The 18,724-nt window shown below is 48.9% G+C and overlaps 3 protein-coding genes across 4 annotated transcripts; 1 reads left to right on the top strand and 2 right to left on the bottom strand.

Moving 5' to 3' along the window:
- Nucleotides 1-1,061: 1,061 nt before the first annotated feature.
- On the bottom strand, nt 1,062-3,553 carry LOC107276905 (protein NRT1/ PTR FAMILY 3.1). 2 transcript variants are annotated; one of them, XM_015784699.3, is made up of 3 exons: nt 3,118-3,553; nt 2,215-3,028; nt 1,062-2,141 (listed from the first exon to the last, which is right to left on the bottom strand). In XM_015784699.3, the coding sequence occupies exons 1-3, from the start codon at nt 3,197-3,199 to the stop codon at nt 1,181-1,183; spliced, it is 1,857 nt and encodes a 618-aa protein (XP_015640185.1). In that variant the 5' UTR covers nt 3,200-3,553; the 3' UTR covers nt 1,062-1,180. The 2 variants fall into 2 exon arrangements, with proteins under 2 accessions (XP_015640185.1, XP_025881507.1); XM_026025722.2 differs by having other exon boundaries at nt 3,113-3,251.
- A 7,261-nt stretch (nt 3,554-10,814) lies between these two features.
- On the top strand, nt 10,815-15,157 carry LOC4338779 (protein NRT1/ PTR FAMILY 3.1). Its single transcript, XM_015784701.3, has 3 exons — nt 10,815-11,017; nt 13,072-13,864; nt 13,944-15,157. The coding sequence occupies exons 1-3, from the start codon at nt 10,921-10,923 to the stop codon at nt 14,848-14,850; spliced, it is 1,797 nt and encodes a 598-aa protein (XP_015640187.1). The 5' UTR covers nt 10,815-10,920; the 3' UTR covers nt 14,851-15,157.
- LOC4338778 (protein NRT1/ PTR FAMILY 3.1) lies at nt 15,135-17,543 on the bottom strand. The gene is made up of 4 exons (XM_066310533.1): nt 17,506-17,543; nt 17,198-17,327; nt 16,276-17,065; nt 15,135-16,161 (listed from the first exon to the last, which is right to left on the bottom strand). Exons 2-4 carry the CDS (start codon nt 17,280-17,282, stop codon nt 15,237-15,239), a joined length of 1,800 nt encoding a protein of 599 aa, XP_066166630.1. The 5' UTR covers nt 17,283-17,327; nt 17,506-17,543; the 3' UTR covers nt 15,135-15,236.
- Between the last annotated feature and the right edge of the window lie 1,181 nt (nt 17,544-18,724).

Raw genomic sequence — 18,724 nt, 5'->3', positions numbered from 1 at the left:
TCCTGGGCCGTTCCCATCCGAGGTAGGCTTCGATCGTTCAGTTTTTGTTTAATAATTGTCAGTCATCATCTTATTACATATTTACATTGATGAGTAAGTTCCGAATTTTACTGCATTTTGATTGACCAGAATTCTGTCTTCAATATATAAAAACTGGCGCTGAAAGCCCCTATTATTTAATGGAAGGAAACGAGTGTAGTGATATACTATTGGGTAAGCAAAGGACCTCCAACATAAGAGGATATACTTGTTTTTATGCATATATTTTTACTGGTATGGAGTAGAAAATAAACTTTTCTTTATGAGAAGGTGAAAATAGTACATACTTGCATCTACTTTCTCCATCTCATGAAAAAAAAAATTTCTAGTTACAAATCTAGACATAGGTTGTTTCCATATTCGTCAGAAATTACTCTCTCTCTCTCTCTTTTGACGGAGGGTGTATGTGATAGTGTTGACAAAGACGGCCGGCTAGCGATGGCCAGTGTCAACAGCGAGACAAAGGTGTCGTGGCGGATCAGGATCCTTCCACATGTCAGTGACAAAGGCACGGTGCATCAACTACAGATGATCTCTTCCGGAAATACATTCCCATTCCGTCCCTGCCAATTATAACGGGGAACAATTTTTCTATCACCATCCCGTGCGGGAATTGATCCCGTGATCCATCATCTCCAGTTCTCCACTTAAAACAATATCTACATCTCAAATCGCATATATGATGCAATACATACCATCCACACATTAAATCGACATATCAATATATATAATCCACGTGACAAGAACACAAGATTATCATTTATCCACTAATCATAGGTCGATTGGACCTCAAGAATTTAATAATTTGTATTTGGACATGGGTCTTCGTGGGTTACCAGGAGACGGTCATTGCTGCCCCCGCTAAACCTAGTGGGTACTTGTTTTCCCCATTTGATTTTCTACGGAGAACTAATTGCAACCATCTTCATCTTATAATGTACTCCCTTTGTTTAATATTATAAGTCGTTTGAAACTTTGTTAAATTTGACTATGTTTATAGAAAAATTTAGCGACACCTAAAATATTAAATTAGTTTCATTAAACCTAACATGGAGCACGACGGCTGAGAGAGGGGGAGCTCGGCACTAACAGTTGCCTCCCAGTGAAAAAAAACACACCCCCAAAATCTCTAAAAACATCTCTATGGGAGCGTTACATCCGATAGTAGCAGAGGCTGAAGCTCTACATCTTTTACATCGCTTCCTTTCTCATCTCTCTCCCCTGCATTCTCCTGATCATCAACTATGTCATTTCTCTCCCCTGTGCTCACTCCATCGACTGTTTCTAGCTTCTTGTAGGTGTACAGCTTGGCGCAGATGACGAAGTAGACGACGTTGATCACCTGCAGCGTCACCACGAGCCAGTAGTAGCGGTCCAGCCTCCCCCGGTTGAGGTTGTCCTGGAGCCACTCCCCTTCGCCTCTGGTCCTCTCGTGCACCGCCGTCACCAGCAGCGTGCTCATGTAGCTCCCCGCCGACATGGTCAGCCAGTACAGCGCCGCCGCCGTGCTCCGCATGCCCTCGGGCGCCTGGTCGTACAGGAACTCCATGCGGCCGACGTCCATGAACGCGTCGGCCGCGCCGTGGATGGCGTACTGCGGCGCCATCCAGAGCACGCTCATCGGCACGGTGGCGCCGGGCTCGTCGAGGAGGCCGTGGCTCGCCGCGGCGCGCCGCCTCCTCCCCTCGACGGCCGCCGCCACGGCGTTGCTCACGGCGCTGATGGCGAGGCCGACGCCCGTGCGCTGGAGGTGCGTGATCCCGGCGGGGTGCCCCGTGAGGCGGCGCAGCCGGGGCACCAGCGCGCGGTCGTAGAGCGCCAGGGTAGCGAGCATGGCGACGTTGGAGAAGATCAGCATGGACGCCGGCGGTATCTCCAGGCTCGCCGTGACGCGCCGGTCCATGGTGCGCGCCTGCTGGATGGCGAAGCTGTGGTTGTGCGAGGCCGACGTGACCAGCAGGATCCCCGCGGCCCAGATGGGCAGCATGCGGATGATCGACTTGAGCTCCTCCACCCGGTGCACCGTCGACAGCCGCCACGGCCGTGCGCCGCCGCCTCCCTCCATGTCGCCGTCAGTGACAACCGCAGCCCGGTCAAAAAATCTTAAAAAGATAAATCACACACATGCATAGATAATTTAGAGTTGGAGAGTTGATGTGAAACACGGGGACCTACGTGAGCTGGTTGGTGTGGAGCAGCCGGCCGGTGGTGGAGACGCCGGCGTCGAGCTCCTTGTCGTCGTGAAGGAGGCCAGGATCGTCCGGCACGGCCACGTTTCTCTTCCGGAAAGCCGCGACGGCGACCTGGGCCAGCCGCGTCAGCGGGCTGCCACCGGGAGCCATCTTGACGTAGAGCGGGTAGCCCGCCACGAACGCGGTAACCGCGGCGAGCATGGCGATGGTCGGGACGCCGAGCCCCCACCCCCACCCCACGTTCTCCTGGATGTACACCACCGCCGTCACGGCCACCAGCTTGGCGAGCTCAACGCCGAAGAAGTAGAGGTTGAAGAAGCTCCACCTCGGCGCGCCGGCCTCGCCGGGTCGCCGCCGCGGTGGCTTGCCCAGCTCGAACTGGTCGGCGCCGAACGCCATGACGCACGGCCGCGTGCCGCCGGTGCCGACGGACGTGCAGAGCAGAGACAGGTAGAGGACGAGCAGCTGCCACGGGGTCGCGCGCTGGCAAGCTTCCCCTGCCACGGCCACGGCCTCGCCGCGGCACGGCGGCGGGCGCAGCGATGGCACGAGCGCCGACACGGTGAGGCCGACCATGCCGAGCTGGTACGCCACCGAGCCCGCGGCGATGGTCCAGAACCTGCCGGCGAAGGAGTCGGCGATGAGGCCGCCGACGATCGGTGTGAGGTTGGACGCGCCGTGGAAGTTGGTGAGCGTGTTGGACGCCTCCACCAGCGGCAGGTGCATCTCCGCCGTCAGGTACGTGATCAGGTTGGCATTGAACCCGATCGTCGCGAACCGGTCGCAGAAATCGTTCGCTGCACCGCACAAATTAATCTGAGATCTCACCTCAGCATTCATCCACAAGAACAAAATGGGTAGCAACATTGCAAGAAGAACACCTCACCGAGAATGAACGGCATGGTCTTGATGCCGCCCTGCTGCGGCATCTGCTCGCCGGCATCGTCGTTGCTCTCCTCTTCCGACATTGCTGGAATCCGTCAAGCAGAAGCTCTGGAGAGTGGAGATCCCTCGGCGATGAAACAGGGATTTTTTTTCTCTAAGAGAAGATCACGCTTTAACATTTCCTTGGTTAATGCCTCCCCTGATTCCGTTCGTTCTGGTCACATTTCTCTACGCCTGGTCCTTTTTTTTTCTTCAGTTCTTTTGTTTATTGTTAGTTGCTTTGGTTTCAGGAATGGCAGATAGTACTACATCGATTCACATCTCTGGGTGCAGATAAATTTCAAGAAATCAGCATCATAATTGACCTCTTAGCTGTCAGTCCAAGTAGGTTGCTACTACTTGATACTCCCTCTATTTCAAAATATAAGAGATTTTTTTGGATATTATATGTTCTAACTCTTTGTTCATATTCATACTATAATATGTCACATCCACCTAAAATTTTTTATATTTTGGAGCGAAGGGAGTAGCTTCCATCAACATAAAGTCACGGACTAAAACTGAGAGATACTCCATCCATAAAAAAAAATAAATGTGTCGTATCCTAATATGAGGTTGGCTTTTTTAAGACGAAGGGAGTATATTAGAAAGAGGACATATCTGGTGAAAACGAGCTAAGTGTTGCAAATTCGTGAAAATCATACCTAGAAGCTTCGTAAATTCATGAAAAAAAATACTAGATATAGGTGTAGATATGAAATACATTCTCATCAAATCTCAACTCCAAACTCAATTTCGTTTAAGAGAAAAAAAAAGACAAATTTCGAGTGAATAGTGTCATGTTCTATTCACCCAAAATTTATCTTTTTTGTTACTCCTAAATAAAGTTGAGTTTGAACTTGAAATTTGGTGAGAATGTATTTCATATCTACACTTATATGTAGTATTTTTTTCATGAATTTATAAAACTTTTAGATATGATTTTTACGAGTTTTCAACACTTAACTCGTTTTCACCGGATATATCCCCTATTATGATGTAGCTACATGTTCAACAAAGTGGAGCTTCTTAACCCATCTTTCCTGATGACCTACATGATCAGGCGACTGACAACAACAACAAAAAGAAAGGTCCTTCTGATTTTGCTATACGTAGTAGCTATACCTATGCAACCAAATGCGCTAGAATCATTTGAAACAGCAAGCCAGTAATCGTTACCTTCCAGCATTCCAGAGCACCGGGGTTGTGGGAAACGCACTTGTTCTCGCTGTTAGTTGCTCCTACTGGTCGTAGGCTCGTAGTGGTTGAGTCTAGTGGTTGCTAAAACGTGTCAAATCTGGTATTGGCCTCGTCACTTAATTTGGTAGTCAACTCTCCCCCTCCAAGGTATTGCATCGTACGTATTGCTGATACTACGGGTCCAAACTAATATGCGTTATACGTATGGGGGCTGTCATTACACGGTGTCCCATTTTGGACATACCAGCTGAGTAGCAGATATGGGTGGGCAGAAAAAGACCGAACCGAAAGACCGAGACCAAGACCGAAAAAATCGAGACCGAGAAATTTGGTCATCAATTCGGCCCTAGGTAGTGAAAAACCGAATTTTGTTCGGTCAATTCGGTTGGTCTCCTCGGATAACCGAATAGACCAAAAAGATTGAATTATCAAAAAATGTCTAAATACAACCTACAATCCACTATGTTTAATAGGATTAAACTCTAATTTTCACATCCCTACTTCTTCTAGGCATGCAACCTAATAAGAGTCTTTACTCATAAGTGCTTACGAATTTTTTTTGTGATTTTTGTGTTGAAAATTTCCATTATTTCTTTGCATATATGAAAATATTGTTAAATTTTGGTCAGGACCGAGACCGAGACTGAATTTGTCGGTCCTGATATTTTTTCGCTGAAATTCGGTCTTCACTTGTCAAAGACCGAAAGACCGAAGATCGAGACCGAAATTTTCGGTTAGACCGAATGCCCACCCCTAGTAGCAAATGTGGTACCCCATCAATGCCCTACGACATTAGGCATGATGCTCAAGTATCAACCTGATATCTATGAGGTACCATACTTGCTTCATGATGGAGCTGGATCTAAATGAGATCATTATTGTCAGCGCAATACTATTGTCACTAACTCACCACTGCCATTGTGCCTCCTCCTCAACCTCCTTCTCCTGCTTTTCCACTGCCTCCTCCTTCCGCCTCTTCCTTGCAGTCCCTGTCCCTATTCCGGTGCAGCGACGGTTGCCAAGAAATAACTGTAATGCCACGATGACAACAAGGTGAAGGTGATCCTTCTCTCCGTTGGCGCCGCACTAGGTAGTCCCTACCACTTTGCTTCCTACTTCCTAGACACGTGAAATGTCTACAGTGACTAATAATCTGTTATGACGCCGAAAAGATCAAGACTCAGTCTGCGTCATCTCCCTCGCCGTCTTCCAGGAGGCCAACCTTATCCACCTCCACACCCTTATCCTACACTACATCCCTAACATCTCCGGTGCCATCAAGGACTCGCTCAAATCCGCTTGTCCATCGTGCACCCGCCGTCTTGCCACCACCATGACGCTAGCATCCGGAATTAAGGATATCGCTTGTGGATGCAGAGATGGGACCCTGTCCCTTAGCATTTCTGTATACATATACTCCCTCCATTTTCATTTAATTTTAACTAATATTATTACAACTTTAACTAATAAGACATGCACTCTTCCAAAACTATTCTCTCAGGGAAGGATTCATATTTGTAGACCCGTGTAACACACATATGTATTTGTATTTTTCCAATCACATGCAACAAAACGCAGAGTTATTATCTTGAGTGAGGCATGAACCTGTCTAAACTCATTTAACTCATTTTATGGATAGAGTACATCCTAATTACACTCCTATTAATCTCGGTATAACCTAGATTATACCGAATATCATGCACTAGGTTTTCTAGTTTGGAATTAATAAATATGTTGCCGTACCTTACTCTCAGCTTAGTATATTATTAATTTAGTTCCGAAATTTGAAATTAAAATTAAATAGGTTGCCGTACCGTACTCTTCATTTGGTACAAGTCATTAAACTTCGTAAAGTCAACATGACTAAAATTTAATATTTATAATATCAATATCAATAGCATATACTCCCTCCGTTTTACAGTGTAAGACTTTCTAGCATTGCCCACATACATATAAATATTAATGAATCTAAACATACACATATGTCTAGATTTATTAATATCTAAATGAATATGAGCAATGCTAGAAAGTCTTACATTTTGAAACGGAGGAAGTATAATACATGGGTTAGACACTAATGTTTCTTTTTTTTTAATTCGAACATTTTTACGGTACTTGGTACTCCTTCCATCTACTTTTCATAGTTATATTTTATTTGGCACAATGACCAAGGATAAGTAATTCTACTTATCATCCATTTAAACATGATCCTAGTTATTCTTCGTAAACAAGTGATTCATTAATATTTGCATTTCTCAATGCCCATGTAGCCAATCTTATGTTGAAGAATGGAGAGTCACTCATTAAATCCGAGAAAGTCATTAAGAGGATAGGTGGTTGGATTGAAATATACCTATCAAAAGTAATTTTTTCAGATTTGAAATATGTTTATCAAAAGTAGATGGAGAGAGTATTGCTTTTGTGCTTCCAGGGCACCAGAAATATTCTCCTGATCCTCCCCTGTGGTGCTCCATATATAGCACATTTTCTTATAGGCCATGTTTGATTAATTGCTAAGAGGAGAGATTGGAGGAGATTTATTTTATACCTATTATGGTGTAGAATTATTTACTCTCAATCTTCTTCAAACCAAACAAGGCCGTAGTGGATACATTTGGCGGGTTATTCAAAAAAAACATTTGGCGGCGTTCTTGCCTAGGTTTGGGGAAATTTTTGCGTGTTTTTACCATGGAATTTTTTAAATGAAGCAATGCATTTCTTAGGATTTTTTCTTCTCTGGCCAGGCTTTTGCTGTCGCTATAAATGTAACCAAATGAGCATATTATATATATGCAAAAAATAAAGAAAGAAAGAAGGAAAATTCAGCGAAAAGCCTACCAGTAGGAGCATCACTGAGTGCTAATGCGCAGCCGCTTGAATCTAATGATGTTAGGATATATATAGTGGCTTCTATCAACTAGCTAGTGTTGACAACAAATGCCTCTCGATCATCCGTTTTGGAGTGCATGTTAATATTTGAGGCACTGCACACCAACTGTGCTATCCCTGTACCACAATGGACCATTACATGATTGAATGATTGTACCGGCCTAACTGATCAGTGTAGTAGACATTTCTTCGGTTCTGACTTGCTGCACTTTTACTGTGCTTAACCAAAAAAAAAAAGAGTATAATCTTCTGCTGTTCAAGAAACCAGTGGATGAGAACCGGTGAGAGTGAGATAGGTTCAGGGTTTAATTTTAGAGGAATTTGCAAGCTGAGGTTTACTTAATTATTTACGGAATTGTTTTACAGATTATTTGCTCCATGTTTAAAATATATATTATAAGAAAAAAATTTCTATTGTATTATTTAAACGACTTTTTTAAGTTATTTGTTAAATTTATTTATCAAAATATTCAATTTATCCATATAATTAAATAGATAATCGGTAGCAATAATCTACTCAACAATCTGTTTCAAAATCTGGACCAAGATGTGCTTCAGAGAGTAGTATACCTTCCGTTCCAAAATAAGTCTATTTATAGAATTTTTTTTCTAACGTGTGACCATTCATCTTATTTAAAAAACTGTTATGATTATATTTTTATTGCTATTAGATGATTAAATATGAATATTACTTTACGTGTGACTTATTTTTTTATTTTTTTCATAAATTTTTTAAATAAGACATTGTTGATAATTTATCTGTTGTGTTAGACAAAACAACCAAAAAGAACTTATTTTGGGATGAGGGTGTACTTGGTACGTACTGCAGCAGAAATATCTCTGCCTCTCACTCACATATACCCCAATCGGCAACAAATTTAAAGTAAAGGGGTTGACCCTTGCAATTCTTCTCAATCGCCGGAAGTGGCACCTAGAGGCAGGACATGATGCACAGGACCATGTAGCAAGTTACCGGCAACTGACAGAGGAAGCAAGTAGCAATAGTGTCCCGTCTCATTTCTGCCAGAGTGGCTAGCAGACCAGCAGAAAAGATCACAATCTCTGCTATCTGCTGCAGACCTGCAGTGGTGGTGCTGCCACTGCGCTAGCTGCTCACTGCTCACTGCTCACTGCACGCCGAGCCGTCGCCGTCGACGGTGACGGTAGTGACGCCCGGTAGCTTGTGGATTTCTGTCACTCGTAATCACGCTGATCAGTTAAGGATTTAGGGAAAAAGAAAAGCTGATAACGCTAACAAATCAGACAAAACAGTTTCCTAAAAAACGTTATCCTAATTGTACAGGAGTGCGAGATCACTCATGTTCACATGAGAATTGTAGTCCTAGGGCATGGTCATATTTTACTTCTCCATTAAGCCTTTCATAATGCTTCTACGTGGAGCGTTACCTAGTTGCTGAATGTTGATGTGGAGGAAAAAAAAGGTGGGTCCTGTGCCCTTGCAAGGTTTGCGCCTCCTAGCTAGGGTCCGGGTTCCTCACGCCCAAAAAAGAAAGTGCGTGTGGTCCCCTCTCTGCTGCTACTCCCAAATCTTCCCCATTCTTCCCCGCCAACCTGCGCCGCCATTGCCAAGATCCGAGCGGGCTTGGAGCTCGCCGGCGACGCTGCCGAGTGCCGATGAGGAAGGGGAGAAGACGAAGGACGTGAAAAAGCGGCGGGGGCAGGTCGGGTTGCGGCAAAGGCAAGGGAGGAATGGGCGGAGAGGAATGAGCGAGGAGAGGACTAGGGCGAGGAGGTAGACCCACTCCGGCGAGCTTACTCGATTCGTCGCCAGGGAAACTTGATGCAGCGACGCTGGTGAGCTCGTCGCTGTCCCCCGCTCCTGCGCCGCCAACCTCGTTGCCATATCCCGCTCCTGTGCCACTGACCTCGTCATCATCTCCCGCTCCACGTCGCGGACCTCGTCGTCGTCCTCGCGCTTCGCTCCGCTTCGCCAAGTTCGTTGCCATCCTCCGCTCCCACGCCGTGGAGACGAGACCGAGGACACCATCGCCGCGTCCATAGCCTCCACGGCATCGTGGATCTGTCGTCGCCTCCCCCCCCTCCGCCACTCGCGCGGTGCCAGATTCGTCGTCGAGCCACCGCCAGGATTGGAGGGGCCCAGTGAGCTCTCACGCCGCCGCTGTCGCCTTCCGAGCCGCCAGTTGGGAGGAGCCGCCGGCTTCGCTATTTGTGGTGGATTGGGGAACAGAGAGATTGAGGGAGGGGGAGAAATTTTATACTAGTTTTTAGATTTTAGGGTGTTTAGTGCTAAATTTTATATGATATGTAGTTTGAAAACATGTGAGGACTAGAATAGAAGATGACGGGAAAAAGCTAAGGGGCTGTTTGGATGCTATACTAAGTTTGCCACTATTCACCATACTATTTGTGCCACACTTGCCTAAGTTGTGGCTTACAAAAAGTGAGCCACACCTTAGCTAGCAAAATTGGATTGTGCCACACTTTGTTGAGTTGATGACACGTGGGGCCCAAATAGATAAGAAGGAATCTTGCCACAAGTGTGGCTATGAACCAAACAATATACTAACTTTGTCAAACTTGCCTAACATGAGGTGTGGTAACCTTTGGCAAACTTTAGGAGCAAACCAAACAACCCCTTAGGGGTTGTCTGGGAGAGGAGGTGTGACCTTAACCTGAGGTTTCTCATTTTGGGTAGCTTGCACTATGAGTGCCCCTAGTATGATTGTGATATGTGATGATGTCAAAAGTAACAAAAGGAAAATAAATACATTTACTTAAAGAAAAAAAGAAAAAAACATCTTTGCCTTTGGTTGTAGTTGAACTTGAGAGTTGAGCCTTTTTTTTTTAACGAAAAGCGGCAAAAGACTTGCCGAATATATTAGAAGCAGTAGAAACAAAATTGTTCACAGTACAATCAAAAGCCAAAGGCCAAGGGCCAAAAGACTGAGGAAGCAACTAAAACAGCTATTGCTATGGATATAAACTCCACAGATACATTGACTCGTAATCCCTTTAAGGCTATCACATGGGCCTTTTGGAAAGAGCTATTCACTTATAATTTCCTGTATCAAGAAAGCCACCTGGTTTTCGTTTAGCCAAATATGTTGGAAAATTCTAAGGTTACGTTGAAGCCAAACATTCCACCAAGTTATGATCAGATCTCCAAGGATCCTCTATTCCTCTTCCTCTTAGTTACTGGTGAGATGTGACACAACATATCCCACCACTTGAGAGTTGAGACTAATCTTGAGCAAATGATTAGACATGCTGATTGCGCATTTCCTGCAAGATTTGCAAAGTGATATTGACGATAAATCAGACAACATGTAATGAGATAATCCATATGGATCAGAAATAAAAAACCGTTAGTACTTGCTTATAGTGGAGAGATTTGATGCCGTTCGATTCTGACTACTCTGCAGTGGATGCTGAGCCTCAATGGCGTCGCATCTCAATCATCAAGTGGTGGTGGAGCTGTTCTTTCCCAGGGACATTTCAGGGCACGGCCATATCTCTGAAGCTCCAAAATCCAATAGTCTCAACCTCGCGCGAGTCCTTTATAAAAAGCATCTCCATTTCTCACACGCTACTGAAAGCTCATTGCTCCTGGGTAGAGAGAGAGAGAGAGAGAGAGAGAAAGCAGAGGCTGCTGCAACTGTGAAGCTTCACCTGCAGAGGAGGAGGGAGAAGAACAATGGCGGAGGATGGAAGAGGAGAGGAGAAGGCCGTGGACGTGGTGGCGGTGAAGAAGCCGAAGCAGGGAGGCTTCAGGACCATGCCGTTCATCCTAGGTAATCTGATTTTAGTATCTTTGCTTCACAAATGCTGCTTCTTTTCTTTGCTTGATCAGGCTCACATGATCACATCAGAACATGAATGATTAGATCATTAAAATTAGTAGTTTGGCAAAGATTGATCCAAAAGATTTTTGTTTAATTCCATCTCGGTGTTCTTGGGGATCTTGGGCTAGCTGGATACCACCAGGCTGCAGCTGCATAGAGTAGGAATTAATTCTGAGGTCATGTAGTCAAACAAGGTGTCTACTAGTCAAAACGACATTCGAAGACAAATTGCACGGTTCCATGAGCTTGTAGGAAACGAAATGACGTTTTCTTTGGACTGACGCCCAAGAACCCGACCTGTCGAACAGCATCAAGGATCATCTTTACGCATAGCCCAAGTCCTAAAAATGCCAAACAGTAGCTCTCATGTGGTTGCGACCTTGTAAAAAAACGATATCACTACTGTTGCTACGTGCAGAATCAGAATCAGATCTATGGCAAAGCTTTCACGACCACTAAATTCAAGCAGCCTATTTTGTCAAATATCCAAATATCCTTTTGATCGTATATATGAAGGGCTAAAACTTTTTTGAGGGAAATGAAGGGCTAAAACTGTAACAAAGTTTCCCTTGTTTTGAATTACTACTTAACTACTTTTTTTTTAACTAGGGCTGGAAAAGGCCCCATTTCTATACTTAACTACTGTATAAGAGAAGGAATCTCCAGATATTTGTGATGAATATAAAAAGAGCTCGACAATTAGGTATGAGTACATGACACCCTTCACCAGAAACAAACACGAGAATGATAGAATATACATACGAGCTCGACACCTCCCTTTATATATATATAAAATTCTGAGTTTATCAGGTTTGCATTTTCTATCAAGGGACTGAGAGCAAATTTTCCACAAACTTTTTAATAAATCAATGAAACATTTCTATCAAACATTTGCCGGCTTGGCGAAAAAAAATACAGACATTTTTTCACACGGAATGAGTACTAAAGTATAGTGGAACGGAAATTTCAGTACGCATTACTTTGCAGTGTAGGTTCAAACTTAGCTATCTAAAAGAATATAGCGTTTTCTCAAAGAGGATTTTTACCATCCAACAGTACCTGACGGTATCAAATCGTGGCCGTTGGATCGAGCAGATCCAACAGCTGACGGAATTAGGTACCGCCAGGTACCACTTCTGCCTCTGATTTGGTACTTCGCGGTGAATAGAGGTGGAGGGGCAAGAATGTAATTTCGCGTGCGGATGAATAGAGCTAGAGGTGTGCGCCGTCTCCTTCCCAGCCGTCATGCCGCATCTCCTCCACCACCAGCTCCTCCTCTGTCGGCACCTACTTCGCCGTCAGCGCCTCCTCCGTCGCCTCGCCACCCTTGCCGCCACCACCTCCTCCACAAGTGCTGCTTTGCTACCGCCGCGGCTGCCACCTCCTTCACCGGCGCCTACTCCGCGGTCGCCATCTCCTCCTCCTCCTCCATCGCGGTGTCGCCTCCACCACCCCCGCCACCATCTCCTCCACCGCTATTTTTCCTCATGATCGTACTCCTCTAAAATTGAACGGTTCGATTTTTTTGGTACCTACAGGTACCGGTATCAGGAGGTACAAATTGCTGGACCGTAAAAATGCTATTTCTCAAAAGGGAAATGGTATTCTTACCACTGTTTTCAATTGTGATTTTGTCCTCATGTGTTTTTAACCGAAACTTGTGTTCGCCCTTATCCCATTCAGAGAGAACTTAACGCCTTAACGGTGTTAAAAAAACATGTCAAAATGAGCAAAGTCCATTGCAAGCTTATATTTTCCCTAATTTCTTAAGTCGAATATGGAGTGATTTTACATACTTGTAAAATTTGGTACCTCTGACAGTACAATGTACGAAAATTTACAATAATTTTTTTTGTACCTAGCTCTTAATAACTCTCAAGAAACCGTAAATTTCTCCTTTTCTAAACAGGGACTAGAGGAGGAAATTGTTGTGTTTATTTTAGAACTGGCTCTCAACAATTTTTGAAGTTGTAACATTTCCCGCCATCCCTCACCGAATGCAGCGAACGACTTCTGCGACCGGCTCGCGAATGTGGGGTTCAGCTCCAACCTGATCACGTACCTGACCCTGCAGCTGCACCTCCCCCTCGTCGACGCCTCCAACACGCTGACCAACTTCCACGGCACCGCCAACCTCACCCCGCTCGTCGGCGGCCTCATCGCCGACTCCTTCGCCGGCAGGTTCTGGACCATCACGTTCGGCTCCGTCATCTACCAGCTCGGCATGGTCTTCCTCACCCTCTCCGCCGCGCTCCCCTCGCTCCGCCCGCCGCCCTGCGCCAAGCACGCCGCCGACTGCCAGCGCGCCTCGTCCTCCCAGATCGCCGTGCTCTACGCCTCGCTGCTCTTCACCTCCATCGGCACCGGCGGCACGCGCCCCTGCATCATGGCGTTCGGCGCCGACCAGCTCGAGCTCGACGCTGGCGCGCGCGGGCGCCGCGGGCGCAAGGGGCCCAAGTGGAGCTTCTTCAACCTCTACTTCTTCGGCATCGAGCTCGCCAAGCTCACCGCCGTCACCGTCATCGTGTACATCCAGGAGAACGTCGGGTGGGGGTGGGGCCTCGGCGTGCCCACCATCGCCATGTTCGCCGCCGTGGTCGCCTTCGTGTCCGGCTACTCGATGTACGTCAAGATGCCTCCCGCCGGCAGCCCCCTGGTCCGGCTGGCGCAGGTCGCAGCCGCCGCCTTCAAGAAGAGGAAAGCCGTCATGCCGGAGCCAAGCCGCCTCTACGAGGACAAGGTGCTCGACGCCGGCATCTCCACCACCGGCCGTCTTCTCCACACCGATCAGCTAAAGTAAGTTGAACTCCTATAGCAAGCGGCGAACTGGCGATGCGATTAGGGGCTAATTAATCAACTGTTTGTTCTTGCAAAGGTTCTTTGACAAGGCGGCCATTATCACGGACGGCGACGTGCTGCCGTCCGGCGAGCCGAAGCTGTGGCGGCTGTCGACGGTGCACCGCGTCGAGGAGCTCAAGTCGATCCTCCGCATGCTGCCCATCTGGGCGGCGGGCATCCTGCTGGTGACCTCGGCGTCGCACAACAGCAGCTTCGCGATCCAGCAGGCGCGCACCATGGACCGCGACATCACGCCGCACTTCAAGATCCCGCCGGCCTCCATGCTCATCTTCACCAACCTCGCCATGCTGCTCACCCTCGCCTTCTACGACCGCGTCCTCGTCCGCGTGCTCCGCCGCTTCACGGGCCACCCAAACGGCATCACCCACCTCCAGCGCGCCGGCGTGGGCATGACCATTGCCATGCTCGCCAACGCGGTGGCCGCGGTCGTGGAGAGTCGCCGCAAGTCCGTGGCCGCGGCGAGCGGCATGCTCGACGCGCCCAAGGGTAGCTCGCTGCCCATCAGCGTCTTCTGGCTGGTGCCGCAGTACGCCATCCACGGCGTCGCCGACGCCTTCATGGACGTCGGCCGCATGGAGTTCCTCTACGACCAGGCGCCGGAGAGCATGCGGAGCACCGCGGCGGCGCTCTACTGGCTCACCATGTCGATCGGCAGCTACCTCGGCACGCTGCTCGTCACCATCATCCACGCCAAGACGCAGCGGAGCGGGCAGTGGCTGCAGGACAACCTCAACCGAGCCAAGCTGGACAGCTACTACTGGCTCGTCTTCGGCTTGCAGGGGCTCAACCTCATCTACTACTTCGTCTGCGTCAGGTACTACACCTTCAAGCCATTGGAGACGGTGAAACCTGAGGAGGAGCTCGAGCTCTACCGTGGAAATGGCAACGAGGGCGATGGCAAGAAAGGAGGAACCTTGAAGTAGAATGTGCATTTCAATCCCCTTGCCGGATTGGAACAGAATAATATGTTCACTTTTACTACATAGATGGTTTATGCTTTGATCTCACCATATAAATTGCCGAGATTTTATGAACTCTCTGGCAAATAGAAGAACGTATTTTTGTGTGTCATATATTCAAGAACAAGAAGTGTATATGCCCATGTCCTCAAAGGATTTTCTCTGTTTGATCAGTGTTTACATAAACAAGTAAAATATCAAGGCGAGATGTATCAATTTATCCCGGAAAAAAATAATTTCTGATCGTATGCCAGAAAAATATTTGATTGAATATGAACTCGCTAAAAGAAAGATAGCTCTGACCAAATTACTTCACTGATGTCAATAAGTCACTCCCTAATTATGCTAGCTTACAACACCCCATTTCTTGACGCAACAACACAACCAGCAGAGAGCTCAGTCTCTCCTTCTGCACTCCCGGCAACATCTCGCCGCCGTTGCGCCTCGTCTCCGGCGTCCACCTCGAACGACTTCAAGGTGTAAAAATGGAAGCAAACGAAGTAGTAGGCGAGGTTGAGCACCAAGAGGAAGGTGACGAGCCAGTAGTAGTAGTCCAGCCTCCCCCTGTTGATGTTGTCCTGGAGCCACTCCCCTCTGCTGGCGCTCTGCACCACCGTGACCAGCACCGTGCCCAGGTAGTTGCCGAGGGAGCCGGCGACCCAGAACAGCGCCGCCGCCGAGCTCCGCATGCTCTCCGGCGACTGGTCGTAGAGGAACTCCATGTGCCCCACCGTGGCGAGCGCGTCGCCCACGCCGTGGAGCGCGTACTGCGGGACAAGCCAGAACACGCTGACCGGCACGACGGCGCCGGGGGCGTCGAGCAGGCCGTGCTCGGCCGCCGCGGCGCGCCGCTTGGCCTCGACGAGCGCGCCGGCGAGGACGCCCAGCGCGGCGACCGCGAAGCCGGCGCCCATGCGCTGGAAGTAGGTGATGCCCGACCGCCGGCCGGTGTAGCGGCGCGCCACGGGGACGAGGACGCGGTCGTAGAGCGCGAGGCTGACGAGCATGGTCAGCGTGGTGAAGATGATCATGGTCGCCGGCGGGATCTGGAAGCTCGGCGCGAGGTGGCGGTCCATGGTGCGCGCCTGCTGGATGGCGAAGGTGAAGTTGTGCGACCCGGCGGCGATGGCGGTGATGCTGGCCGCCCACAGCGGCAGCATGCGGACGATGGACTTGAGCTCCTCCACGCGGTGCACCGTCGACACCCGCCACAGGTTCGGCTCGCCGGAGCCGGCGATGTCCCCCGCCGTCACGATCGCCGCTCGATCCAAGAACCTTCACGTGGTGGGGCAAATACGTTATTAACTCTCTGACACGTTGAATTGCGTCAAAATAAACAACGAACCACATGTAAAAGGACACAGAGATCGATGCATTGAAAATGCTTGCCTGAGCTGGTCGGAGTGGAGCAGCCTCCCGTCGGCGGCGATGGCGGCGTCCAGCTCCTTGTTGTGGTAGAGCTCGCCGGCGTCGTCCGGCACGGGCTCCTTGATCTTCTTGAACGCGGCGACGACGACCTGCACAAGCCGCTTGAAGGGGCTCCCTTCGGGCTTCACCTTCACGTAGAGCGGGTACCCGACGACGAAGGACAGCACGGAGACGAACATGGCGATGGCCGGGATCCCGAACCCCCACCCCCACCCCACGGTCTCCTGGATGTACACCACCACCGTCAGGGCGAGCAGCACGGCGAGCCCCATGCTGAAGAAGTAGAGGTTGAAGTAGCTCCACTTCTGCTCGCCGCCGGGGCGCCTCCCGCCGAGGCCGAACTGGTCGGCGCCGAACGCCACCACGCACGGCCGGATGCCGCCGGACCCGAGCGCGGTGCAGAGCAGCGACAGGTACAGCATGGCGAGCTGCCCGCCGTCCGCGCGCTGGCACGGGGCCGCGGCGCCGCCGCCGCCGCACGGCGCGGGGCGGAGGGCAGGGACGAGAGCGGACACGACGAGGCCGAGCATGCCGATCTGGTACAGCACGCCGCCGCCGGCGATGGTCCAGAAGCGGCCGGCGAAGGAGTCGGCGGCGATCGCGCCCAGCACCGGGGTGAACGCCGCCGTGCCGGTGAAGTTGGTGAGGAGGTTCGAGGCCTCCACCAGCGGCAGGTGCAGCTGCTGTGTCAGGTACGTGATCATGTTCGCGTTGAATCCGGCCGTGGCGAACCTGTCGCACACCTCGTTCGCTGCATTGACGGAGTAGTGTACTCTTAGAACACGAATCGAACACTTGAGATGCAGTACTTGCACTGAACGAAAATTCCATCAAGAACCAAACCAAGATATGGAAGTGTAAACGAGGTTACGAGGAGGATCACCTAGTATGAATGGCAATGTCTTGAAGCCACCCTGCTTCGTCTTCTTGGGCGACCCATTTTCGTCAGCCACCGCTGCAGCCGCCATTGTCGACGATGCGAATCCTCCTTACCAGTTACCGCGGTGTACGTACTGAATCACGAGCAGTGATGTACTAGTAGCCGATCACACAATTCAACAGCTGTGGTCTATGGATAAGTAAACTAGATACTGGAGTGACCCATGTTGTCTTTCGGCACATGGCAAGACAGCAAGTGGCAACATATTTAGACTGCAACAGTGTAAGCTTCGGGTGGGTCAGTGAACTAACCCGGCGTGGCTGGTATTGGGATTTGGGAACAGCGAAGCACGAAGGAACGGAGATGCACAAAGACAACAGACCAAGCGGCGTGACTGCGTGAGTGCAGGACGGAGCTCCCGGTGGGGAAGGAAATTATACGGGACCTAGTTCAGAGCAATAGATCTCGCAAATCCTACTTGTTTAATGAAAGACTTCGACTAGCAGTCGGCAGCAGCAAGTCAATTCGTCTTCTATCGAAGTCCAGTAGTAGTACAGGCTAGGGGCCCAGTGGTCCACCAACATGGCAAACATGTTGTGTAATGTTAAACAAGGACGAGTTGAGTTGTGGGCTTGTGGCAAGGGGTAACATTAGGCAACAACCAAACATGCCCTCAGTGACTCCTCTCCGAGTGACTCATGATAATTTGTCATTAAGTCTTGGCACATACAACTGCATCCAAATTTCCAAACCCTTCTCACCAAGACAGCTAGAGCTACAAGATATGCAGCTGTTTCTGAATGATTTCTGCCCCAATTCAGAGTCACGGTCACCTGACCAAAGAGCTCTGTCCCCTTGCAAACAACGCTCCACCTCGAATGCATATCAGCTGTTAACCTTTTTTTTTTTAGAATGGTGCTGTTAACCTTTCATCAGACATTATGTGCTTTAGCTTTGAGAGACAGATATTAAACACTAATGCCAATATGGCAATATGATGAAGAAAAAATGGATTGACAATCCCCATTGTGACCTATGCCCTCCGCAATGCCCTGCCTTTGAAACAGCAGATCACAGTCTGGCCAGATGTCAACCAGGAACATACTTATGGAAGAAATTAGGGCTCAGCGACCTCGCTAACAGCTCAGAATCAACAGTGTGTTTCCAACAAGATACTTCCTCCGTTTTAGGTTATAAGATGTTCGGTCAAAGTCAAACTGGTGTCGTCAAGGTTCACGGTGTTTGCGGATCCGGCAAGGCGAGGGCAGGGACAACGTGTCACGCCCCGAACTAGCCCCGAGCGGAACTAGCCCGTGACGCTCCAAATTAACCTGTTAATCGATACCAGTCCCAGGAAACAGTGCTGGTAACACAGGAAGACAGTATATCACAGCGACAGAGGTCTCTTTATTATAGAGTAGGAGTACAGTCATGTTGGGCTGCGGACAGATCCTGAGCTCACAACTGCATTACAAAAGGGAAAGCGGAAGCCAAGACTTGGACCAAACATCACAGGCGCGACTTGGGAAC

Source organism: Oryza sativa, chromosome 5 (genome assembly GCF_034140825.1).
Source record: "Oryza sativa Japonica Group chromosome 5, ASM3414082v1".
In the NCBI taxonomy this organism is placed as follows: domain Eukaryota; kingdom Viridiplantae; phylum Streptophyta; class Magnoliopsida; order Poales; family Poaceae; genus Oryza; species Oryza sativa.
Note: the sequence above shows the minus strand (reverse complement) of the source record. Positions and strands in the feature narration are given on the sequence as shown.